The following is a 27,970-nucleotide window of genomic DNA, read 5'->3' as shown; positions in this document are numbered from 1 at the left end:
AATTTGCAAAGAAAACAGCATGTGCATCATTTCACTGTGGGAAGTGTTACGAACAGCTGATAGGAACGGCAAAGCGTGTTTCTGGAATATTATGTTTTTGTTCATGCAAGCGCTTTTTATGCAATTTTTGCAAAGCTATATGTGGAACGAAACCGTGACCGAGGACAAGCTGATGGCATAAGATGTAAGTACAACTCCTCCGGTTTCATATGCAAAACAAATTATTGCGCTAGCTTACACAGTTCAGGTTCTACAGGGATTTAAAAATAGTTACGCAAAACGGAGCGTGCTGCTCTGACCGGCTTTAAAGGGTTAACAATAACTTTAAAAAAATAATATAAAATAGTGTGCAACACCACTGAAGTTGTTTTTTTTTTTTAAACTCTCTTTTCAACCAACGGCAGTCACTCTCCAAATAACTTCTGCTTAGCTTTCCGAGCTTCCCTCGGGTCCTCTTAATCAGCGGTCTCCAACCTGTTTTGCGCCACGGACCGGTTTATGCCCGACAATATTTTCACGGACCGGCCTTTAAGGTGTCGCGGATAAATTAGGGAGGGGCTAATAATCGGCTCAGTCATTTTTAATGATCGTTGAAAGCCCAGATCGTAATCGTGATTAAAATTCGATTAATTGAGCAGCCCTAGTGCAGAGGATGTGCGCACATATAGATATGACGAAAACCGGGCGTGTTGCTGGCTGTGTGGAACAGACGGACAACCATAGCTGAGCAATTTCATTGTTCTTGACAATGACAATAAATAAATAAATACTAATACTAATCAGAGAGTCCAGAGTGTGGAGAACTAATCCGAGCAAATCTAGAGCTGACAGATGCACTTTCACTGTTCTACTTTTATAGTAATGAATTTCTTAAAATGAGTTTCTCGTTTTGATGTAGCCAACTGTGCGGTTACATTTATAATGTCGGCAACGAGCTGCTCAAACTGTTACACAGTGAGCGCTCTGTTTTTATACCCTCTTATCATACCAGTTATCCAGCATTCATTTTTAACTAATTTAATAATGTTCTTCTTCTTCCATAAGTTTTTCATTATTCAGACGTGCTTGTGACTGTGTTGCTTGTTTATTAGCGACATGTACGACATATTTTAAATTGGAATCATCTGTAAAACCAATAAAACCCCTAAAACTGAAGATACTGAAACCAAATGCTGTGAGGTGACAGTCCTCAACAATGCATGGCAATGTCGAGCAAGAAAGAACGAGAGCAAACGAGAAGGAAACAAGATAGGAAATTGGAGGATAATCAAAGTAAAATGACTAAAATACAAGTGCAACAACCATGTCATTTACCTCCACCCTAAAACAATCAGACAAAAAGAGTGTTGAAACCAACCCAAACACACCCGAGGATCCGATCCAACATTAGGCCGCTTAAACTGAGTTGTTACACAAGCTGAAGTAGGACTTTCACAGTCTCGTGCTAGAAAGCTCAAGTCTCACCACATCACAAAACTGAATGTCACACAACACAGTCAGAGCTTTACGCCAAAATCCACTTGAATATTAGATCATTAGATTATGATGTCATCAGGGGTGTCGTAGCAACAAGCGGAGTCAACAAATTTATAAGCCCATGTGCAGCGCGGCGAGTTAAGCTGATATATTATTGCCTTTATCGAACTATAATAAACAACCATGTCAAGAGAAGTCTCTGCAACAGCTGACTGATCTTACAGAACAAAGAAGTCTAAAAAAAGAAACTTCTCGTGTACTTTTGTGGCTTAATTGGCCATCAAGACATTAAAGGGAGCCTATCATTAGCATACGGAGAAAACAGAGAGAGTGGGGACAGTGTGATTGGCATAATTACAAGTGTGACCTATCCACAGACAGGGAACATGGAGGACGGGTCAAATTAGAGACAGATAGACAGACAGGAACACAGAGGAAGCAGGGTTGGAGGAAAGAAATGAGAAAGCGACACGAAGCCCTTTTTGAAGACCAGATTTAACCGCATGGGCGTGCTCACATATACACACAAAGGCAGTGACACAGACCCGCGCGATGAACTCCACCTCTAAACCGTGCACGCTGGGAAAAACTACAATAAACAAAGACACGAATAGATATTGTAACCATAGTCTTTGATTCCTGCTTTTGTTTATGTCCGTTTAGGTTAGTGTGGTACCCAGACACACTCACACAGACACACTTATCTTTTCTTTCTAACACACACACAGCTGACAGAAGGAGATGTGTGCTCCTGGCCTTGTGCGGAGAGCTTGGAAAGCCTTTTTAACCATTCAAGGCTGCAGAAAAGGGCCGAGTATAAAAGAGCAGCGTGGCGTGGTAGAAGTGGTGGCAACTAAAAGGCTGATAAAACAAGGCCGTTGTAAGCGAGTGAGTGCCACGCTCAAGCGCTCTGTATTTATGCTCGCCCCATACCACACCTGGATGGGGGAAAAGGCATGGTCAGGATCCTGTTTCTTGACTTTTCCAGTGCCTTTAATACCATCCGGCCCTGTATGCTTCAAGAAAAACTGAACAGGATGGAGGTGGACCCCTGCCTGGTGGCTTGGATCTCCGACTACCTCACCGACAGACCACAGTACGTCAGGCTGAAGGACATCACGTCTGACACAGTGGTCAGCAGCACAGGAGCACCACAGGGAACTGTGCTGTGCCCTCTTCTCTTCACCCTGTACACCTCTGACTTCTGCTACAACTCTGAATTATGCCACATTCAGAAGTTTGCAGACGACACAGCCATCATGGGGTGTATCTGGGATGATCAGGAAGAGGAGTACAGAAGTCTGGTGAGGAACTTTGTCGCATGGAGTCACACAAACCACCTGCAACTCAACACCTCAAAGACTAAGGAACTGGTTGTGGACTTCGGGAGGTCTAGAGCAGGTCCACTGCCGGTTCAGATAGAGGGGGAGGAGGTGGAGGTGGTCAACAAGTACAAGTACCTCGGGCTGTGGGTGGACAATAAACTGGACTGGTCATGCAACACAGAGCACCTGTATAAAAAAGCCCAAAGCCGACTGTACTTCCTCAGGAGGCTGAAGTCTTTTAACATCTGCAGGAAGCTCCTGAGGATGTTTTACCAGTCGGTGGTTGCTGGAGTACTTTTCTATGCTGTGGTGTGCTGGGGGAGCAGCACAGCAAAGAAGGACTCATCCAGGCTGGAGAAACTGATCAGGAGGGCTAGCTCTGTGGTCGGCATGAAGCTGGACACTCTGGTGACAGTGGCAGAGAAAAGGACACTAAAAAAACTGCTGGACATTATGGACAATGCCAGGCATCCTCTGCACACGGCCATAAACAACCAGAAGAGTCTGTTCAGTGACAGGTTGCTTCTCCCAAAGACAAGAACTAACAGACTTAAAAACTCCTTTGTCCCACACGCCATCAAACTGTTTAACTCCTCTCTGGAGGGGAGAGGGAGGGGAAACAGGAGGACAAAGGAGGGGGGAACAACTAAGCTGTAGTGCCTCTTCACCTCACTGTGCAATACCTTTTGTGCAATACTTTTGTAAATAGTCAACGGTGCAATAGACTCAATACTTGAAATGTGCAATTCACTTGTATTTTTATTTTTATTCCTATTTATTCTATTTATCCCCTTCGTATATTTTATTTATATTGTCTCTGTATTTATATATATGTGTGTGTGTATAACTCTGTAACTTCTGTCGGTGCTGTGCTTTTTTGGAAATCGAATTTCCCAGAGGAACCCACCCGAGGGATTAATAAAGTTCTATCTTATCTTATCTTATCTTACCATCGAGAGAGAAAGTAAGGTAAGAAGGTGAATGTGCAGCAATATCCTGAAGGGGGAGGGGTGGGGGTTCTGAGATAGCATGGAACTGCAATAGCGGTGTATGGCAATAATGTATCAACACAGGGACACCAAATATTGATATTTTATTATTAATTATTTAGTTATTATTCCGGGAACTGAGCAGACTCATCATCTCAACCAAAAAACTACCCAACGCTGGACGCGGTTAGCTTGACAAAGCTTACGCCTAATTCAGAGCAAGCTAACGGCTCAGTCACACAACTAATGATAGGACAGCGAGCTCCCTACAGCTACTGAAATAAACAAAGAAATAAAACTAAACTGGTGGCTGGACGGTGATTGTAATTTTTTTCATGTTCTGTGAACAATCGCAACTCGTGGTGACTGAATGGCTGCCCAGACTTTCAGGGTGTTGCACACTTTTGACCACAAGGTGATTGCACAGGTTGCAACCTTTCTGCAAACAGTTGCAGCCGGACTTGGAATGACTGCCATCACTCTCAGAGACGTTGTCCAAAGTTTTAAAATAATTGCAGTCAAATTTATAAATACAGACTTTGTCAATGAGAACAACTCGAGAGAACTCGACTCAGCTGGCTTTAGTAATATTACTATAGAACCGGACGGTGCTGAGTGCAAATGTAATAGCTGACATCGTATTGTGTCTGGTGATTCCCACTTCATATATCCCGATGATCACATGACATAAGGACTGCTGATCAACTTTTTTCAGCTCCCGAAAGTGAACAACACAAACACAACAGGGCTTAATTATGTCTTACACTTGTCTCATGCTGGTATTTTAAAGTGGAGGATAATTCTTTTGTTTTCTCAAAACAGTGAATTTAGATTTAGATTTAAAATAAAAGAGATTTGTACAAAATGAAACTTAAAGCGGTTACTGAGGTGTTCTCTGGAGTAGATTAAATCAAGTCCCATAAACTAATGGGAATACATTATTGTCTTTACTCGATAATTTAGTCTACTTTGGATAATCTTACATCTCTAACAGAACATTTCCATTGGCCAAACACACCGTCTCTGTGATTGTACTGAAGTTTGGTTAATTATTAAACCAAAGAGTATTATGTTAAGTTTTTCACCTTTACTGGATACTGAATTATATTACAGATTGGACGAGCGATGCAGGGGAAGAGCAGTGACTGAAGCAGAAACCCGCTCCTCTGGGGGAGGTACCTGTTTGACATGCGCTCTAACCACTCAGCCATCAAACATAACCTGTGTGCCACAAAAAGAAAAGGAGGAAAATCAGAGAGCAGAAGTTTCATGAGCAAACAGAAGCAACTTCAGTGCAAAGGAGAGGTTAAAGCAGAGTGCAGGAAATCTGTGCAAACAGCCGTACGTCTGAGTGCGAGGAAAGGGGTTTCTGATAGATCTGAACTTGAAAGAAAGAAATATAAGAACTAAGCACTCAAGCAATATACTCCATAAAAGCTTAATCGATGTCTGTGAATGTAGTTATATATCATCATGTTATGAATCAAAATATCCTGCCAAGATCTTCTTTTTTTATGTTCCCACTAGAATTTCCTTGATGTTTTCCTGTGTCTATTCGCACTACGTGTGTGTGTGTGTGTGTGTGCTGGTAAGTGCAGTGTTTCATTATCAGTCTCCTCAGGGGAGAAAGCCACTGCTGGTTTCTGCTGTGGACACCGCTGTCTTCTTTTTGGGTAAAAAAAACAACAAACTGATCAGAGGTTGCACCTCATGCTTGCTGCGCTTTAATTGCATCAGAGTTTGGGTACCGACTGAGTCACGGTGATCCGAGGCAGAAACACATGCTGCATAGGGATGCGTAATGAGTGACAAAGCCCCTCGGGCCTCAGAGACAGCTACTGTGGCGTGTGTCTGAGAGTGCCTAATGAAGACTGGTTCACGGGGCTTCATTGCTCAATAGACACAGACTACAACAAGTGAGGACGTGAACGCGGCGGGAGGCCGGTTGTATCAGACGATTTTGTTGCGGCGATGCGGTCAGTAAATCCATATTTCCCAGATGCCTCTGCTTCTCTCCTCGCGTTACCTAATGAAAGCCAAATCTCGCTCAGTGGAAATGCCGTGGCGAGATTCGGCGATTCTGATTTGGATCAAAGTGTGATTTTCTGCATCTTTGGGCTCGCTATTAAAAAAATCCCTTTTTAAAATGCTTTATAAATGGCTATTGATTTCCATGGCGAGTATGCCGAGTTTGGGAGTGTACAGAGGTAAATGAAATGATTCCTCAGGCCGGATCAATACAGGTTCAGGGACATTTAGCAGTGCAGTCTGGTTGGGAGAGGCAACAATCAGGGATTTCAGGCCTTTGTAGAACAGAAAAGGGGGGGTGAGGGGTGGAGAGAAGGAAAAGCAATAGGAAACAAAAGAAAGAGATAAAGCGGAGCTAAAAGAAAGGTGGGATGGAAATGTCACCAGTCTAATAGATCTCTCCATATACCAAATGAAGAGGAAAGCGGGCAGCTCCTCGATGGCACACAGGCCCCTCAAATGTTAACAAGAAGCTGAAATCAGCCTGAGAACAACACACGGGAAAACACAGTGGTCTCTCAGGAGTGCTTTGGAAAGAAGCACACACTGACATACACTCTTCATTTCACCATCTTTTAAACTGGTGTCCAGTTTAAACCAACTACAACACCCCCAAAAAAAGCACGCACACTCACCCGGTTTGGATCATACTCCAGGATTCGGCGCCGTGCGGCGTCTAGCTCCTCGTAACCCGGGGCGGCTCGGGCTTGCGTGTACTCCCTGCGCATTCCATGGAGACGCTGATCACTGCAGAGACGAGCACAACAGGAAGGGTTAATAATCGCAAACACACACTATTATGGAGAGAAGCAACAAAAAAAAAACTAAACAAAATAAGACAAAAAAAAAAAAAATCTTTTTTTTAAATCTCCTTTGCAGGATGAAGAGCCGAGCATCCAACACAGGTGGGAATTCAGAAGTGAAGCAAGAAGGCAGGTGGCACATATTCAGCTTAATCTTTTGTTAAAGCCGCCGATGTTCTTTGGCTTCATGATGACAAGCCCTGACTGCACAGGAAGACTGACGGGCAAGACAGAAAATATCCACAAAGACATCAGTGCCTCTGTTGAACTTTCTTCAGCTGACAGATAAAACCGCAGCGGAGAGAAACGGAGCTGAAACATTTCACGGTTTTTGTCTTTTCACTCTGATGTCACAAAGAGCAACGAGGTGCCATCCCGGATTCAGATACAGACAAATCAACCACCCAAAAGGTGAGGCCGAACCCGACCTAGAGGTCACCAAAAGGCAAAAAACAAAAAAGAAGAATACATAGGCCCCACAAAAGTGCAAGCGACTGCCAGCGAGGAGATATGAACGAGACAGAATGGGGACAAAACTTAAAGAGAAACATCATCATGCTCACTGGACCTTAATGCCAGATAAGCCTCACACACCTGGCACTACAGAGTCGGGCGCACACAAACAAGCGTGAGGACGCGCGCGCACACCAAAGGCAACAGACGGTTTGCGCCTGAGCGAGCACAATCCTTCGGGATGTGCTACCAAAGTGCGACACAGTGCTGTCGTTTATCTGTGTTTACTGGCTGCAGCGGGAACGGGTATCTAATATTGACACTGATATGCAGTTCGTTTGCCATTTCTATGTCCTCGGGAGATACACGCCTTGAGAAGGTGTTCAAACTCGGGAGGGAAAAACAGAATAGGAAGAGCAACTTTCCTTCAAAACCACCCCACACATCTGTAAAACTCGAATGCCCTCAGCAGCCTCGCGAGGCCAACCTTTTTGTCCGACAAAACTCCCACGCACCCTTTATTACACGTGTGTAACGCCGTCTAATGGTCTGACCTCCAGGCAGACCATTAGACCAAACCCGAGCAAAGGAGAGAGGGAGAGTGCGCGCGAGAGGCAGAGGTTCATTAGTGAAGTACATAGATTACGTGTTTAAGTCTCTCTTGTGACCCTGCCTTTAATTAGAAAATCAGGCTGAGACGGTGTGTGTGTGTGTGTGTGTGTGTGTGTGTGTGTGTGTGTGTGTGTGTGTGTGTGTGTGTGTACAACAAATATCTGTAATGTACAAATGGGTGATTGATCCTTATAATTTGGTATGCGGGACACACAGTGACAATGTGATTGTGCCTGGGTATACATGTCTTCAACTTAAGGGGGAGAGAAAGCCGAGTCTCTCTCTCTCTCTCTCTCACACACACACATTCTCGTTTTGATATCGCAGTGAGGACATCTAATTGACATAATGCTTTCCCTAGCCGCTTACCCTAACCCTAACCATCAAAAATGAATACCTAATCCTAACCCTCAGCCTAAAATTAACCATAACCTAACTGTAACACTGACACTAAAACCACATTTTAAGTCTCAAAAATGCCTTCAAACTCGTGACGACCGGCACTTGTGTCCTCATAAGTGATGTTTGGTCCTCACAAGTATGGTAACATTCCAATTTTTGGTCCCCACAAAGATGCCTAAACAGACACACACACACACACACTCCCGTGTCAGTATGTTGGTGTGCACACTGTTGTTGTCGTTGTTCTGTGCGCGCGTGCGTCCTCTGCCAACGAGTCCCTGTCAACACTTCGGGCGCAAAACTCGATCCTAACTTGCTGCCATGAGGAAAAGAACTTTCCGAAAGTTTCCGTGCTGTTATGAAACGCCAGCGCAGATGCTTCCGTTTTATGAAGATGGATATCGGAGGCGGCATTACTCCCAGTACCGCACTAATTGTTGCTTCTTCAGATTGGTTTAATGGCTGGTTTCAATGCACAGTTAATCAATACTCATCTCAGTTTCCCCCCCAAGTGTCCCACAGACAACCTTGCTATTAAGATATTCACACTTCATCTCTTGCATTTTTCTTTTTATTCACTTACTGCTAGCTTTTTAGTAGTCTTACCCTCTGCCGCCCATCACGCAAACACACAAACAAACAGACCCGTGGAGAATAAATGCACACGGCCAAGTTAAGACTTTTTTTTTCCCTTTTCATGCCACCCCTCTTCTAGCGATCCCATTAGCCAATCCCTGGGCCCGTAATTAGGCCTGCCATTTTGATTGAGCGTGCGTGTCGCTCTCCAAATGAAACAACACTGTAATTATCTCATTATGCTGCGGCCTCCATCACTGACAACGCCAAATATTATCATATTAATGGCTGAAGACAGACGCTGATTCTGGATAAAACATTAGATGAGGGTGGATGGGTGCGGGGGGGTGCAGGAGAGGCTGGAGGTTTGCGAAGTAGCGGTTTGATGGGCTGACAATTCGAGCAGGCTGCTTTCCAAACAGTGAAAGAAGAGGTTCAGAGGGATTAATGAGTGGCTGTACACTCACGCGCATTTGCTTGTCCTGTCCTATATACGTGTGTTAAAAGAGACGGACAGGTAAGCTACCCCGTTGTCATCAGCAGCTAATAACTGCTGCAGTCTGCCGGCCCGAGGCCAGAGCCATTCAGCTCAGTTGTTCTAAGCCTTAGCGAGCACAGTTTTTCTCTAATGTGACACAGGACTGTTAATGACATCAAGGCACTGAAATGAGTTACCCTCCAGTTGAGAAACAGGGCTGGCATTCCTCAGATTTGAAGTAATCTGGGAAAACCTTTTATGAACTTTTCTATTATTTATGGCTTAATTAGAGAAGCAACACTGCGACTGTGGTTATTTGAAAAGTCACTCAGCCTCGCCCATCATGTACTGTTGCCTAGCATTACTCAAATGACTTCGACTGCCTTTTTTCTTACAAAGAAAGAAAGAAAGGAAAGGAAACTGAAGAAACATTCCCAAATTAAATTTGGCCCTTGAAGCTTGAGTCCTTGTGAAGTGCTGCTCCACACCCAGTGCTCCTGCTACATTTGGATCCCATCCTGGAAGTCCTGATCTGACCACACGGACGTTTATGATTTCACAGCTGCTGTGAGCTCTCTGTGCTGCTACAACATAGACCGAATGGCAGTCTTCAGTGGAAGAGCCTGCACTCTCCTGAGGCAAGGTTCATAATAACACAACAAGCATGAATATCATTTTTCTGACATTCAAAGTGTCAGACTGTCACTGGGGAGTTCTACTGTAACATCCTAAAAGAGCAGAGAGAACATTTGGCTCACAGTGCCTTCATTCTCTTTTCTAACATGAAATTTAAATCATAGGGTCTCTGTTTAAACGGGGACTTCTATGGAGCGATCCACGAGGAACCTTAGCAGCAGTGCAAAAAATCATAAGCAGACAAAAAATGAAGAATGGTGGCCAACTTTAAGGTTGACTTTAAATTTACATAGGTACATTTGCAGAAACAATTTTCGGAACCGGGGATGGGTCCACCGAGGGCTGCGGCTTGATCCACGTAAGTCCTGGTCCATGTGGCTTGTTCAGGCTAAGCCTACTGTACCCCTAGCCACCAGGCACTCTTCCCAGATCTGGCTCCAGATTGGGGTCTCAATCCAGGTAAGGTACAGTGGGGCAAAAAAGTATTTAGTCAGCCACCGATTGTGCAAGTTCCCCCACTTAAAATGATGACAGAGGTCAGTAATTTGCACCAGAGGTACACTTCAACTGTGAGAGACAGAATGTGAAAAAAAAATCCATGAATCCACATGGTAGGATTTGTAAAGAATTTAGTCGTAAATCAGGGTGGAAAATAAGTATTTGGTCACCTCAAACAAGGAAAATCTCTGGCTCTCACAGACCTGTAACGTCTTCTGTAAGAAGCTTTTCTGTCCCCCACTCGTTACCTGTATGAATGGCACCTGTTTGAACTCATCATCTGTATAAAAGACACCTGTCCACAGCCTCAAACAGTCAGACTCCAAACTCCGCCATGGCCAAGACCAAAGAGCTTTCGAAGGACACCAGGAAAAGTATTGTAGACCTGCACTAGACTGGGAAGAGTGAATCTACAATAGGCAAGCAGCTTGGTGTGAAAAAATCAACTGTGGGAGCAATCATCAGAAAATGGAAGACATACAAGACCACTGATAATCTCCCTCGATCTGGGGCTCCACGCAAGATCTCATCCCGTGGGGTCAAAATGATCATGAGAACGGTGAGCAAAGATCCCAGAACCACACGGGGGGACCTGGTGAATGACCTGCAGAGAGCTGGGACCAAAGTAACAAAGGTCACCATCAGTAACACACTACAACGGCAGGGAATCAAATCCCGCAGTGCCAGACGTGTTCCGCTGCTGAAGCCAGTGCATGTCCAGGCCCGTCTGAAGTTTGCCAGAGAGCACATGGATGATACAGCAGAGGATTGGGAGAATGTCATGTGGTCAGATGAAACCAAAGTAGAACTTTTTGGTATAAACTCAACTCGTCGTGTTTGGAGGAAGAAGAATACTGAGTTGCATCCCAAGAACACCATACCTACTGTGAAGCATGGGGGTGGAAACATCATGCTATGGGGCTGTTTTTCTGCCAAGGGGACAGGACGACTGATCCGTGTTAAGGACAGAATGGATGGGGCCATGTATCGTGAGATTTTGAGCCAAAACCTCCTTCCATCAGTGAGAACTTTGAAGATGAAACGAGGCTGGGTCTTCCAACATGACAATGATCCAAAACACACCGCCCGGGCAACAAAGGAGTGGCTCCGTAAGAAGCATTTGAAAGTCCTGGAGTGGCCTAGCCAGTCTCCAGACCTCAACCCCATAGAAAATCTGTGGCGGGAGTTGAAAGTCCGTGTTGCTCGGCGACAGCCCCAAAACATCACTGCTCTCGAGAAGATCTGCATGGAGGAATGGGCCAAAATACCAGCTACTGTGTGTGCAAACCTGGTAAAGACCTATAGTAAACGTTTGACCTCTGTTATTGCCAACAAAGGTTATGTTACAAAGTATTGAGTTGTATTTTTGTTATTGACCAAATACTTATTTTCCACCCTGATTTACCAATAAATTCTTTACAAATCCTACCATGTGGATTCATGGATTTTTTTTTTTCACATTCTGTCTCTCACAGTTAAAGTGTACCTCTGGTGCAAATTACTGACCTCTGTCATCATTTTAAGTGGGGGAACTTGCACAATCGGTGGCTGACTAAATACTTTTTTGCCCCACTGTAACAAAAGCCCATGATCATCTACTTCACAGGACTCCTCTTTCTAAAAGCTCTGTCATTTGGAAGGGGCCCAGTAGACCTGCTACTCCTACACATTAGAAGAAGGCAGTTGTGGTGGTTTGGGCACCACGATGCCTCCTGATTGCCTCCAAGGGGAGCTTCAACTGCTAGGAGACCCCGCACCAGAGCCAGGATACACTGGAGAGATTATGTGAACACCTTGATGGTCTCTAGAAAAAGTGGGGGAGGTGGTGAAAGAGAAAGGAGGTGTGGGCATTCTTGTTTAAACTGCTGGTCCTATGACCCACACCCAGAAAAGTGGCAGAAATAAGTCGGTTGGTTGGTTGGTTGGGATTCTGCAGAACTTTCTGAGTGCAAATACACATCAAATGGGTTTCTCTGTCTGAGAAATACACACAGAGGGTGTATTGAGTGGTTGAGACTATTGTTGTGTTCTCATGTTTCTTTAGTTAGCGAGTATTGTGTAGTGAAAAATAAAAACAGGTGAATGACTGGTTTAAAACAAAGACACGGGTTCTCATTATGTGAGGAACCAGAGTTTTGTAGTGATTTTCTGCCATTTGTACATTAATGTTCAGTCTAAGTGACCGACATGTAAAGACTTTATGGATTTATTGCTTTGTTGCAGTCTAAAGTGTTATTTTGCCATATCAACTCAAGTACAGAAAATTGACATCATTTAAGTTACGTCTCGTTCAAATACTTTATCCCATGCATACTTCACAGTACCTGACTACACAGACTGATCTAACAGTGCTGTGAGAAGGAAAACTGGAGGAGGACTGAGATGGAGAGTGGAGAGGGAGAAGATGAGACACAGTAGCAGGAAATGAAAGCTGCGTCAGACGACAGAATGAGAGCAGAAGTAAACAGCAACATAAAGACTGAGATGGCAACTTGGAAAAGGAGTAAAAGCACGAACAGGGGGACTAGGCCGAGAGAACAGAAGCACCGGTGATAGGAAAGCAAGCGGGAGAAAATGTGTGAGAAAAGCAACTATCCTGTGGTGTTAGCCAGTGTGAGGGCAGACTAATTAGGAAGTGTGCACTGCCGCCGGCTGGTTTGGCGACTTCTTCTTGCAGGGGCCAGCTGATTTTAACACAACGCACTGGGGGAAAAGAGCTCAGACGGGCAGGCTTTTCTTTGCTGCTTGCATGCTGGAGGTAAGCACACTTCAAAGTGCATGATCAATGTTTGGCTTCCTGGTGAAATATTGGAAACAGACTCAGACAGAAACTCATTGGTGCTCCAAACTAAAAGCAACGGAAAAACAGAGTTTTTTCCTTCTTTTACTTTTGCCCTAAAGAACCACAACCAATGGAACACATTCATTTTCTATCAGTTACACTGATTCTTACTGAAACCTGAAACTGAGTACTAATACATACAAGAGTAACTCAGACTGTTTTTTTTTAACCCATAATGAAGTTGATATGCTAAGAAAGATGCTAACAATCAATCTCTACACCCACCCACTTTCAACTGTCCAGGATGTCTGAGCGCCAGTAAAAAGCTCTCTCTTCTGTGAAGATAGCTCTGATACAGATGTAATCTTGCTAGCATTTTCAGGTCAGCCTCAGGGTCTCCTCTGGGCTGGTTCTGCCAAAAAACATCTCACCTATGAGGCATCCAGGAGGCATCTTAGTCGGTTCGCCTAACCAGCTCAAATGACCCTGCTTTAGTCCCAGCCCCTCACCCAAAGGAGAACACAGACACACTTGGGAGAAAGCTAATTTGCTTCCATGATCTTATTCTTTACCCACGACACCTCTATTTGGACAGGCATGGAGACAGCGGAGGTCAAAGGCCGTGGCAGTCTAGTCTAGTGCTAAGGCTCTTCAAGAATCCAGTAATTCAGCACCGGTTATTGTTTTTTAATATCTTGACGTTATAAATATACAAATAAAATTAAATAAGGTGGAGAAGAAGATGCTTTTGGTTACACTGATCACAGCTCAGCCTATGCATACATGTCAAAAGCCAACAATGCCCCCCTGCCAAAAACAAAAAAAAACAAAAAGGTTTTCGGAAGTCCAAATTAATTCGATCACCCCCAGCATCCTGCTCAACAAACACATTACTCACCATGCATCTGTTTTCTGTTGTTAGACAAGCGCGTGGTAATGATAACAATAAATTGATTAACTGACAATCTGAAACTAGCCTCCAGTAAAACAGGCTGCTTACTCTATGACTGACCACAGAGAACAGAGCAACGGGAAACATTTTAACAGCTTAGATCAGGGGTGGGCAATCTCAGTCCACGAGGGCCGGTGTCCCTGCAGGTTTTAGATCTCACCTTGGGTCAACACACCTGAATCACATGATTAGTTCGTTACCAGGCCTCTGGAGAACTTCAGGACATGTTGAGGAGCTAATTTAGCCATTTACATCAGCTGTGTTGGTTCGAGGACACATCTAAAACCTGCAGGGACACCGGCCCTCGTGGACTGAGATTGCCCACCCCTGGCTTGGATAGATCACAAATAAAAAAGACACAAAGGTCTTAATATGGAGTACACACTAATGAAGTGTTGTTTTCAACTAGAAGTCTACTTCAGGCAGATGCTGTCGGGCGGCTAAAATCCTCGGCAGAACACAAGAAGTTGCATTTTTCTGCTTCTGTTTTCTGCTGTACAGAAAAGGTAAATTTCAGCATTTGTCTTAATGAGCAGTCTCATTATATAAAGTCTGCTTTGCACCTCTTTAACGCTGCTTCCGCCTGTAGCAGAATAAAACTGCTTCCTCTATCGGACCAATATTCAGAGTGTGCAAGGAAACCAGTGCTATTCATGGCATTGCTAAAAAAAAAAAAAAGACGTAACATTTCTATATCCAACAGCGCGTGTAGCACTTTTCCTAAAATATTTCAACAATTACTCATGCTTGTCTGGAGTGATTTGAGCATTCCAGTTTGCCACAGTGTCAGGTAAACCTAGAGGCATGTAATCCTCATGCCACTGCTCCAACCACGGCAGCAACGCGCCGTTTACTTAGCCTCGTCTCCCCGTTCTTAGCACAGTGTCGCAATTTACGACACAACCCCTCACGAGCCTTCACATCTCTGCTCTTTGGCCTCCTGTTCTTTCTCACTCCTCTTTCATCTCATCTTTCTTGCTCCAGCTACAAAGACTGCCTCCTGGCTAATAAAATTTGACAAGCATAGCCAACCTTTTTTCTCCACAGGTCAGCTTCTAGCACAGCTCTAATCGAATGCGACGCTCATCAGCGTACACACCTGCCATCGGAGGTCTAATGAAAATGTCCGACAGCGAATTAGGGAGACAGTGCTGGAAGTCCACCGGTGAGGGGCCTTGACAGGAAGTTGAGGGGAGGGGGCACCGGCATGTCTCAGATGACAACGAAGCATTTATATATATACACACCAACCTCCAAAATCAACTAGATAAATTAGCTTAAGGATTTCATATTTCTTTATAAATCATATTTTTGGGAAGTATCATTAAAACTGAGAGGTTTTAATAAGAATTTCACATGCAACAACTTAAAAAGGAACTACTTTGTAGGAGCAGAAGGTCTAAAAAGTCAGAAGCAGGCCTGTTTGCGCTTCAACTTACAGAAACACAAACGCAATAAACGAGCTTACACCTGTGATTTTGTGTGGATAAAACCCACTGGACCACACACAGAAATGTTGCTAGGTTACGCTGGGCTTTCTCACAGAAATATTACATGTGGGTGGCTGTGTGTGTGCGTCTATTTCTGACTGTGTGTGTGCGTTTATGTGTGTGAATAAAAGGCACAGAGGTTCCAACCTCATGACCAGCAACACGTGTTTTAACAGATGTGCAGACTTACCCAAAAAAATGAGAAAGAAAAGCAGTTATGAAAGCGCATGTGCGCCTTTTGTATGTACTATATGATCTCAGTGACGCTGCTACTGTATTTAAAGGAAAACTCTTGTCTATTACCACAACTCTAGATCACAAAAAGGAAAACTGCTTAAACGCACAATACCTCTTTAGTTCATACTGAAAACGACAACACAGGTGACTGAAGCCGTTTACAGAGATGAGATTTGTAGCATTGTTTGTAACATTTAAGGCTAAAACGAGGCCCTAACAGTAGCAGTTCAGCTTATTGGTGCGGCCCTCCACAACAGTCCCAGTTGGGAAAGTTAATTGTTCTCTCCTGTAAGTAACAAACACGATTTCATCCAGACGTGGGTCACGTTTACTTTAAAGCTCGTCCCTGTTTCATTCAACATTACCACAACACTCACGGAAGAGACACAAAACACTTGATGTGACACACAATCTCACCCCGGCAGCTGTGTATTGATAGTTGCTTTGCTAATTAAAGCTGCCACATCCTATTAGGAGTTAAGGGGGAGGCATCTATTCACGCTTTCATGGAATTCAGTAACAAGGTATGGTTTAATTATTAACCTGTAGATTATGAATGACACATCTTAAGTGACGGACACATTTGTTATTAGCTGTTAGATCCTTATTGATCTCGTCTCCGTACCGCTGCTTTCATAGGCTTTGGAAACGTTTGCGAATCTTTCTACTGTCTGTTGCTGCAGGTATGTGATAACCTGAAAACAAACAGCTAGATCTCTCTATAGCTACTAGTTTTTTGTCATAGTTCAGATTCGATTGATAACCTTCCCAAAGGAGGTTATGTTTTTGGTGGCATTCGCGCAGGGGCGTGATTTCCAGGGGGGTTATGCCCCCCTCCCAATAATCAGACCCAACCAACATAACCCCCTCAATAAAATTATGAATTATCTTACATAAATAGGCTGTTGATTTTCTTTACTCATTTCAGTTATTACTGAATAATAACTAGGGCGATCGTGGCTCAAGAGTTGGGAGTTCGCCTTGTAATCGGAAGGTTGCCGGTTCGAGCCCCGGTCGTTGTGTCCTTGGGCAAGACACTTCACCCGTTGCTTACTGGTGGTGGTCAGGTGGCGCCAGTGTCCGGCAGCCTCGCCTCTGTCAGTGCGCCCCAGGGCAGCTGTGGCTACAATGTAGCTGCCATCACCAGTGTGTGAATGTGTGTGTGAATGGGTGGATGACTGGATGTGTAAAGCGCTTTGGGGTCCTTAGGGGCTAGTAAAGCGCTATACAAATAAAGGCCATTTACCATTTACCATTCAGTTATTACCAGCAAAATAGTTGCATGTTTAATCATGATGTGTTCGCGTGTTTGTAAACACAGTAGCTCAAAAAGTTTTGAATGGATTCTGATAAAAGTTTGTAGATCTGAGGTCATGATAACAATCCAGTAACATTTAGCTTACATCAACCATGGTCTTAAGGTCAACTCAATGATTTATCAGTAAAAACCATGCAACATAAAAACATTTGAACATATCCAAGTTTTTTGGGGGGGGAAACAAAATAAACTGGTGATCAAAAAGTTTTCACTGGATATTTTTCACGAAACGTTTTTTTTTTTCTAAACGTATTAAACAATGAAATAAAAGTTATTAGATTCATTTAACTAAAAAAATATGGGTTTCAACAGAGCTAATAACAAAAGCCTGCACTTCGCACTTGCTTTTTACTGCACTGTGAACTTCTTAAAGTACTATTAAAAAGAACAATACTGTTCCCTTAAAAGCCCGGAGAGTGAGCCGTCTTTGCACTCTTGGATGACAGACGGTCATCATGACAGTAGAGACGTAACCATAAAGTTGCATTATATAAACATTTGAGGCTGTAATAGCTTCTGTACCAGGGCTTTGTAAAACAAGGCTGGTGTTTTGTGATTTTTGAGAAGTCAGTCTGTTGTTTTTACTGTATGTTCTGTGTGATGTCTGGGTTAAAATAAGGAAACGCTCCTTATTGGTCCCGTGTGTAAAACAAACAAACCGAGCCCTTTTCCCCCCATAAAGGAGCGACTTTAAAAAATTAATCAGATAACCCCTGTGACACATACTGAAGTGGAAGCGGGCATTTCACGCTAAAAGTTTTTATCGCAGTTCTAATCATGCACTGATGTCAACGTGATGAGGGTGTCATCACACACAAAGTATCATAGATAGCTTTAAATATACTGTAGCTTCAACTTTGACATGCAGCCCTGCAGTTACTCAAACAGGAGCAAAGAGTGAATGTATCTGCAGATGATTTACATTTCATAGGGTAAATTAATGATGGCCATCGACCTGTGTCGCATGTCATTCCCGCTCCCATCCTCCTTATTGCCTGGAACGGCCATTGTTGGTCACTATCTGTCACATAAATGAGAAAAATGAAGCACTATGACAGCGGGCAGACGAGTAGCAGCCAGACTTCCAGTAGTCCTCATCCCGTACTTGTTATTAAGTTCATTCTTTATTTTGATATCCTGATTGACTTCCTAATAGTACAATGACATACGACAGCTTGCCAACATTGTCTCATTATTACTGATCACTAATACAATAAATAAGGCGAAAAAATGAACGAGGGGTTTACCTTGTAGGATGGAGATGAATTAATTGAATTATTATGAACATGTGCAGTATGGCTGTCCTCTAACTACATTATTAGACATTTATTTGTATCCCTTTGTCTCTACAGACACCTTCTCACACAGAGTTAACAAGCCAAAGAAGACTCCTCTCATCCATCATGTTAATGCTAAAGTCTAATATACATTAGGAGCAAAACAGAGAAGCGAGAATGGATATGTGACACACCGAGTGTGAGAGAAACTGAGGGAGAAAGAGTAGAGGGAGAAAACAGGCTGGTAATGAAGTACCCACCACTAGTGGATAAGAGCTAAAGTGGTCTAACAGATCTGTCAGGCTGCTAGACTGTGGCTAATTATCCCTCCTCCTCTTTTGTCTGCGTCCTCTCCTCTGTCACTTCTTCTCTCTCGAATTTACTCTGCCCGGCGTGTTTTTCTCTCCACTTTGGCTCCGTCGTTTTCTCCCCTCTTTCCCTGCTTTTTCTCGTCTCTCTCTCCCTCCGTCTGTCCCATCTTCCCATTTCCCATCTGTCTCCCCTTCCATGTCCAATCCCTTTCTCTTTCTCTCTCTTTTTTTCTTCCCTGGATGAGATTGGGTGTCTGGGGCTTAGTTTTTGATTTGCAAGTCAATCGTAATTTTCTGTCAGAGAGTTTAAGTTGAGGGAAGTTTTTAATATGGCCTGTATTATTTCATACGGGAAATGATAAATTTGCATTAGAATCCTCTTTAGAGTTTCTCCTTTTTTTCCTCTCTCAAATACAAAAAGCAGCTGAAAGTTACGGTTCTCAAAACTGCAGCGGTAATAATATATAATATGGAACGAATGACAACATTGATAAGCAGTGCATTTCTGAAAGCATGGGCCCTTTGTTAGACTAACAATGAGGGGCTCTGACATCCAAATATTACAGCAAAGGACACGTTTTACTCAAATTAAAGTACATTTTATTATTAAACTACTTTAAATGCCTCTCAAAACACTGCGACTTGCACAATTCCTATTTTTGCGCATAGATATAGATCCATTCATGTTGGAAAAATAAAATGTTTTAGGATATCAATTGGATTGGCACATAAACCAAGCTCCAGCACTGCAATAATATAAAATTCAATGACTGTGAGCTTAGAGTGACGCTTAGCATCTCAGACAGGCAGGTTTTAATGGGCAAACTTGACTGAACTCATGTAGAAGTGTATGAGATAGACATTAGATAGACCTAATGAGACGTGAGCCATTGGTTTGTGAAGCCCGACTCTGAAGGCTCGGTGTTAGCATTTTGGCAAGCCAATTTGGATTTTTGGTGCCAAATCTGACCACAATTGGATAAGAATGTTGAGTGGTAGCTAATGCAAGGTGCATCCATAGGCTGTATGGGAGCACTAACTTCTTGGATGGCCTGGTAATAAAATTAAAAGCAGAGTTAGCCATATTATATGCCAGACAATTGCATTAAAAATCCCCCCGAAAAAACGGCACGTCGTCAAGAAGTCCAGTGCAGCGACTCAAATTAACAGAGGTGAAGCCCCAGCAGACAGCTACCAGCTACAGCCGCCTCGTGTCCACATAAATCTGACTTTAAGCATTCATCAAGTTTAAACAGTTTTTGTAAGCATGCCTTTTTTTCCACTGTAAAGTTGGACATTTTAACATGCGAGTCTATAGAGATTGACTTGCTTTTGGTGATCTCAAGAGACTGTAGATCAAATGTTCAAGCTGTTATAATGACCTATAGTTAACGCTTCAAGTAGAAGTACAGTGCATTACTGGTGTCAACCTCACATGTGGTTAAAAGAAAGAAAGAAAAAACACGTAGTGTTTGAATTATCACAGTATTCATCATATGGCACCCATGGCCTCCTCAAACTGTCTCTAGTAATTCTGGTTGTATTTGTTTTGCATGTATGTCAAGAGGTGTCCGATCCAGATTGCATGATTTTAGTGCCAAGCATGAACAGACAAGGATACAGCTGGTGACTTGAAATTGAAATAACATTAAATTGAATAGAGGGCTCAGAAGAGGCAACCTTATGCTTTCAGGGAAGTGTACCGCTGCACCTGGACCCTGTGTTTGTGCGCGTCACTAGGCATGTAATCTTTCTAAATATGAATAATGTTGAATTTTTAGACAAGAGACATGATTTTTGGTACCATAAGCTTTCTGGTTCCCAAGCCAGTGTACTCCTAGTGCAAATTCCAAGCCCAGATAAATGGAGAGGGTAGAGTCACGAAGAGCATCCGGCATTAAATCTTTACAAAACATGTGGATCATGAGTAAGATTGCTATACTGTATTAGTTGGGGTCTGGGTTAACAATGACTGCGATCGATGCTGTTGAGCTGGAGGGTACCAGTGGAAACTGTGCTAGCGTTGGCTGAGGAAAAGCCGGAGCAGAGGAAGCAAGGGATAGGATTAGAAGGGAGATGAACCATGTGGCATTATTTGCCTCCTTTTAGCGCAGCAGCTGAAAACAGGAATACGGAAACAGTGTAACACTTTAAAATAAAGCCAACAACTAAGGGCATGAAAAAAATGATTACACTGAAAATAACTAAGTAATTTAGCAGAAAAACAAAAGATATTGTCCCATCTTACATTATATGCTGTACTTTTTTAGGCAAGTGGTGTAATATGGGGTGAATGAAGGTCACTGAGGGTTTTTTTTTTTTAGGTTTCAGGGTTTTAAAAAACATATTTGTTTAATATTTGTTATGTTGATGTGTATGATGGATATTCAATTATTCCATTTTATCAATATAAATGTGATACCGACGGGCGATCGTGGCTCAAGAGTTGGGAGTTCGCCTTGTAATCGGAAGGTTGCCAGTTCGAGCCCCGGCTCAGACAGTCTCGCTTGTTGTGTCCTTGGACAAGACACTTCACCTACCGCCTACTGGTGATGGCCAGAGGGGCCGATGGCGCGATATGGCAGCCTCGCTTCTGTCAGTGCGCCCCAGGGCAGCTGTGGCTACAATGTAGCTGCCTCCACCAGTGTGTGAATGTGAGTGAATGAATAGTGGAATTGTAACGCGCTTTGAGGGCCCCGAAAAGCGCTATATAAATGCAATCCATTATTATTATTATTACTTTCCTGGAAAATAGCTGTTTTTATGGAAAATTACCAAGAAATCTTTTCTGGTAGAAAACCCAGAATTTAGGCACTACTTCAAATTAATTAATCACTACTTGAATTATCATCATTTTTTTGTTTCCTGTAAACATGTGACTTTTTTTTGCTTTATTCTAGTGTATCTACCTTTTAAGAATTTGTAAGTAAATATAATTACATTGTGTACACTGAATTACCGAGGAATTACGCCCTTTGTCGTATTATAAAGTGTTACTAAAAACAGCTGCCAGTGGGGGGAAAAGCCCCCAAAATACTGGCAGCTGCTCCCCAGACGCTAACCAGCAAGTTCCCAAACAGATAAGAGCGTGGCTGGGAGCAAGAGAAGCATAATCTCGACACCCATTTAACTCTTAGCAAACATTTTAGAAGGAAAATATGTTGAAACCATCCGTGGCAGTAAAAGGTGACGTATCAATTGATTGTAGCCAGCTGTCCTAACAGTCACAGAAAAATGATATTGCATACGTTTTAAAGATTATGAAAGGTCAAATCTATAGAAAAGACAACAGAGAATGAAATGCATGCTGTTACTGTGTAACCATGCCTTCATGTTTTATGCATGTCTCAGTTTAGCAGATCGTGAATGTAGATTTGTGTAAATATTCTCTCACTTACGCCAATCAAACCATGGCCAGTGACCTTGTGTGACTCCACCTGTACACTGAAATCGCAACTTGGTGCAGAAGCACAGGTGCAAATGCCAAACATGCATTTAAAACACAGAGATGTGTAATATCGTACTTGCGAGCTCAAATTAAGAGAACATTTTATTTAAATCTAGCACTTTTCCACCGTGTCCCTCTCTCACCTGTCTGCCTGATTCTGCTGCTGGGTCTGTGAAGCAGGCGGAGCTCTGGACTTGTTCACCTTGGCGTAGAGCCCGTCGATGTCCTCGAAGGGCGCCTGCTGCGGGCCGGACACCCCGGCTGGTACTGCGGGGGAGGGCGTATGGCTGATGTACGACTGCGGCGAGGGCGGCTGGCGGAAGTTGTTGATGCGAGCGTAGTTTGGGTCGCTGTCATCGTCCTCCACGTCAGGGAGGGAGGACGGGTCAGATGTGGCGGGGCCGGATTGGACCTCGGCATAACGCGGGTCGAAGCTGTAAGCAAGGAGAGGCGTTACACAGGAGCACAGGCGCAGCAAAAATACATGTTTTACACATTTTCCCTGTGATTCTTCTTCTGTGACAGACATTCGGCTGTTGTTATGGAGGAGCAGGTGGGCACATCAGAGCTGTCAGGTAAGATGCCAATCGCAGCACTTTACTACTGTGACAAATGCTGGTCTATTATTATTCTACTGTACATGTTGTAAGCCGCTCTGTTATCACACCCTCGACTGTGAAATAATAATAAAACAACAACACACAGAATGTCAATTTTTTTGGTTGTTGTTGGGGGTTTTTTGTGATTCATACCCATCTCTGTCATCAGGGATCCTGTCCAGCTCCTCCTCACTCAGTGCCTCCAGTTTGCTCTTTGAAGCTTTTGCTGCATCTTTGCTCTTGTCTTCCTTCTTCTTGCCAAACCTGGAAACGACAAGAGGGTGAATTTGATCATCTTAAAGCCTCAGGCAGATAAAACCGTGGTGCTCTTATTCTGAAAGGACGGTTTATGGGCTTTAGTATCCTTTTGGAGACTTTAATGATGAAACAACACACTTCACTCAGTCAACAGAGCATGCATGAGTTGATGAAAGAGGCGGAGAGGCTCACACAACATGAAAACACCACACACACACACTCTTCACTTTGCATCAGCTTTCCAAATCTGCTAGACAAACTCATTGTAACTCCTGTGCGTTCATTAGCGGCTGTGCCTGGAAAAAGACTGCTTAATGATAGATACGGTTATAATGTCACAGCAGGAACTGACAATCCTCACTTTGTGTACGTGTGTGTGTGTGTGTGTGTGTGTGTGTGTGTGTGTGTGCAAATGCAGAAAAAAAAAAAAAGGCGCAGAGCTGTCATGTAGCATATGGAGTATGAATATTTTAACATTTTGTTCAATAAAATAGCTGTTACACCGCAGCAGTGTGTTATCCTTTCCTTATCAACTCTGCCATTACGACCATCATCATCATTATCATTCTGCAGTCTTATTCTCTCGTTTTCGCAGGCAGAACATACTCGTCGCCACCTCTCTTCGACTTACAATGAATCTCGTCTTCGCGCTTTCAAGAAATTAACTGAGCCTTTTGCTCTAAATATTTCATATTCTTCCACCTCTCTTTCACATCGTTGTTCTCGCCGAGCCCGCCACCCTCTCCCTCGCTCTTTTTCGCTCTCTTTCTCTCGCCGCCTCCGCCTCACCCGCCAACCCGCTTCTCTTTTTCTCTCTCACCCTCTCCTTCCCTCTGAGCTCCCGCTGAGCCAATCTAATGTCTGTGTTTATCTCATTAACAGTGAGGCACTTCTCATTACTGCTACAGGCAGATACGTGGCCTGAATGGTAACCCGCTGGCCTGGCCAAGTGGAAACCTGGACAGGGATGCCACATTGGCCTGGCACCATCCTGCAAACCAATTAGAGTTGTTTTTTAGCTAATCTACCCGCTTCACTTGTACCTGTGTGGGTGACTGCTGCCAAAAGCAGGTCAGATATTCACATTGCTCGAGTTTTACTGTGAAAGATGAAAATAGAGACGCCAAATCAAATCATTTTCTTTTGATATGCACAGTTTGTACTCACGAGGTCGTAAACTCATAGGATTACCTACTTTAACATGACATTTAAACTCAACTCGATTGATATTTCTTTGTGCTCGTGTAACATTTTTTTTGTTTTTTTATGAGCTTTATCATTCTAAACAGCCATAAAGCCGGTTTCCTACAGCACACACAGATGGCCTCGATAAGCACTGCTATGCTAATTCCTAGCACATAAACATGCCACTCTTTAATCAGAATATTGCAGCTTTTGTCCACGTAACCTGCCTTCACCACTAATTCAGTCTCTGGACAGGACTCTCACATTAGCTCTGTTAAAATTTAGCGATCCAATCAGTAGCAAACACATCCTACTGGGCCTTCAATGGTGCACTATACTGAGGAGTGATCCAAATGAGCGTTTCAACTCCCCAGAGTCAGACTGTCAACACTGACTTGTGCTGTAACATACTGATGCAACTGAGGGACAACCTTCCTCATGTATAGCATGAAATTCAAGGTAAAATGTGGCCACTCTGACACACTGGGGTTGATCCAGCTCTCAGTGGAGATGTGAATGTACATGTGGTCCGAACGGGACTAATCTTAAAAATAGCACAAGTGCCAGCGGCCACATTTAATCAAGTAGGATTTGCATTTGTTTAAGTGCAGAATTTCAGATTGGACCTTGTATAAAACTAATAAAAGAGTACTAAGATTAAACTTAATTAACTAAATATTCAGTTTTTTGATAAAGCTTACAGTTGGGTCTGGATCAGGTGACCCTGAACATCCCATAATTATGCTGCTACAGGCTCAGAACTTCCTGTGACTCACCTCTTTTCACTCCCCAGGGGTTTTTCCTTCTCCCACATTCTATGTTTTATCTACATACACATCCTTTATTCTTTCCTCTTTCCCCTCACACCTTAACCCAGGGGTGTTGAACTCCAGGCCTCGAGGGCTGGTGTCCTGCAGGTTTTAGATATCACCCTGGGTCAACACACCTGAATCAAATGATTAGTTCGTTACCAGGCTTCTGGAGAACTTCAAGACATGTGGAGGAGGTCATTTAGCCATTTAAATCAGCTGTGTTGGATCAAGGACACATCTAAAACCTGCAGGATACCGGCCCTCGAGGCCTGGAGTTTGACACCTTTGCCTTAACGGATCACACCAGAAGACCGCAACTCCCTAAACCTGGTTCTGGTGGAGGTTTCTTCCTGTTAAAAGGGAGTTTTTCCTTCTCACCATCACCTAGTTGTTGCTCACAGCTACTGAATGCTGCAGGGTCTTTAACTTGCAGTGTAAAGGACCTTGAAGCAACAGTTGTTGGGATTTGGCACTACATAAATAAACCTGAGGTGAAGTGAACTGAATTAATTTACGTAGGATTGTTTTACTACTGCTTGGTAAACTGCTTTCATCTGTGAAACTCAGCACCATCTGTAATAGTGATTTTTGGCTGACTCGACCTCTTCTCAAGGACCAGTAATTTGTCACACCTGTAGCTTGGAACAAATTCCATGTTTGTCATTTATATTAGGTCAAGAAAAGGAGTGACCTCGTGCAACTTCAGTGTTGTTCTATTCAGCCTAAGCGGAGCAGGGGTCTAATTGACCAGAATAAGTGGAAACACTTGTGTGGCTATGAAGGATCTGTAGGGCAGAGCCCATTATCTCCTTGACTCGACAAAAGTCATGGAAGGCATTACACTGCAGTATTCAGAGGCAGAGCAGCTGGAGCCGTGGCGGGTAAACTGAGCCTGATGTGCAAAATGTGTAGCGTTCCCCTTTAAGCAACACTGGCAGAGTTTCACACTGATCTTTGAGCTGTTTTGGGAAGTTTAAAATCTGTCATCTGCAACATCCGTGTTTTATTTTTATTTTTCTTTCAGCGATATCGCGGATGCTAAGCCCCTGCTGCTGTAATGTTTTTCCACCTCTCTTCCTAGAGATCACTTGCCACAGAAACAGTGTGGGCGCTGCTGCAGCATCTTTTTTCTACCCTACAGATTTTTTTTTTTTTTTTTTACTTGGAACTATTTTGATTTTGATTTTCTAAGCACTCCCACATTATGCAGGAGCCAAAAGCAGACTAGCAATTACCTCAGCGATAACCATATAAAAATCAGCATCGTCAGAAAAGAAATATCAGCGCCGTTCATCTTCTATGCATCAGTGGACATATAATTATATTACACATAAATATATGATTATCCAAAATCCCAGGTTTAGTCGGCCGAGCTGTTTGCTAGATTCACACCCCCACCCCTCTCAGCCCGCCTTCTCTCACACACACACACACACACACACACACACACACACACACACACACAAAGCGCCTTAATCAACATTCTGAGGGGGCAGAGGTCCTCAGTTGGACCCATCATTATATCTGCATTAATTAGGAAAGCTTCTTCTTCTCACTGTATTGTCTGAGAAAAGATGGAAAGAAAAAGAAAGAGGGTGGCACAGAACAGGGGTGGGACTCCCAATTAGAGACGTCTACCTTTCCCATCACCTTATGCGTTGTTCATCACCAAACATCCCCCCATCGTTTCCCTATTGCTATGAAACTAATGTCTGCTTCTCTTTTCTCTCTCTCTGTTTTTTAATTACTTTCTTTTTTTGTTGTGGTTTGTTTTTTTAAGCTTCCTCTGTATAGCGCCGGTTTTGCTCTGTCACTGGTTCTGAAATGTGACAGTTAATTTCCTGTTGCGTGCGAGAATGAAGCTGGATAAAAATGTGAAAATGCACCAGCACATTTAAAGACAAAGAACCTACAAAAAAAAAAGAAAAAAAAGAAAAGCTCTATGAGCACAAATAACACAGACACACACACACACACACACACACACACAGCAGTAAACTAGAAATAAACAGATTGTTCACAAAAAACAGGTAAGCGGCTGCACACACTAAAGAAGACAGCATATACATCAACAGAGGTAACGAACACACAGTAACTCTGCAGGGAACTGCAAACAGTCTCATGGAATAGGACATCTCATTAACTTAGCATTATCTACCTACACAACCACTCCATCAAACTCTCATTAGAGAAAAGTAGGGGGTCCTTGTGAGTCAGGCTGCTCTGGTGTCCCATTTAATACACTCCCCACTGACACAGGAGTTACTGGGAACCATTATTAGGATGTCGTTGTCATTATTAACCCGCCGCTCCCACAGCCGCCCTGGGATCACCTTGGCAGGCCTGGGACGGTGAGAGGAGATGATGTTGCCTGTTTGTCACTATATATAAAGTACGGTATATTTGTCATGGAGTAATTTTGAAATGTTTGTCTTAAAAAGTTTGTTTTCTTTGACAAACAGCTAATGCTTCACAAAGGCCTTTCCTCTTTTTTTCTTCTTCTTCTCCACTTTGCAGCATCCTAATTTGGACAAACGTTGCAGTGAAATTAACTCATGGTTCAGCAAGACATACTGGACAAGTTCATGCTCCCAACTTTGTGGGAACAGTTTGGGGATGGCCCCTTCCTGTTCCGACATGACTGCACACCAGTACACAAAGCGAGGTCTGTAAAGACATGGATGAGCACATTTGGTGTGGAAGAACTTGACTGGCCTGCACGGAGTCCTGACCTTAACCCGATAGAACAGCTTTGGGATGAATTAGAGCAGAGACTGTGAGTCAGGCCTTCACCTCCAACATCATTGTCTGACCTCACAAATGCATTTCTCTAGGAATCGCCAAAGATTCCCATAAACACTCCTAAGCCTTGTGGAAACCAGAAGAGTTAAAGCTGTTATAGCTGCAAAGGGAGGGCTGCCATCATGTTTAAAACGTGTGTGAAGACAGACAGGCAAATAACTTTGGGGAATATTGGCTGATTTTCCTTTTGTTATTTGGAAATCCTATAAATAATTGTATATTT

The 27,970-nt window shown here is 43.3% G+C and overlaps 1 protein-coding gene across 3 annotated transcripts in view; it reads right to left on the bottom strand.

The window, feature by feature from the left end:
* pard3ba (par-3 family cell polarity regulator beta a) overlaps positions 1-27,970 on the bottom strand; it is a 275,607-nt gene that overhangs the window by 39,920 nt on the left and 207,717 nt on the right. For all 3 annotated transcript variants that reach the window (XM_085266407.1, XM_085266405.1, XM_085266406.1), the window contains exons 20-22: positions 22,844-22,954; positions 22,235-22,525; positions 6,454-6,565 (exon numbers count right to left, since the gene is read on the bottom strand). In XM_085266407.1, the coding sequence (XP_085122533.1) occupies positions 6,454-6,565; positions 22,235-22,525; positions 22,844-22,954 (514 nt within the window). The remainder of the gene's footprint in view (positions 1-6,453; positions 6,566-22,234; positions 22,526-22,843; positions 22,955-27,970) is intronic.

This window comes from Mchenga conophoros, linkage group LG23, assembly GCF_057382185.1.
Source record: "Mchenga conophoros isolate Kocher_MC1m ecotype Shallow Benthic linkage group LG23, M_conophoros_male_GT1.1, whole genome shotgun sequence".
NCBI lineage: Eukaryota > Metazoa > Chordata > Actinopteri > Cichliformes > Cichlidae > Mchenga > Mchenga conophoros.
Note: the sequence above shows the minus strand (reverse complement) of the source record. Positions and strands in the feature narration are given on the sequence as shown.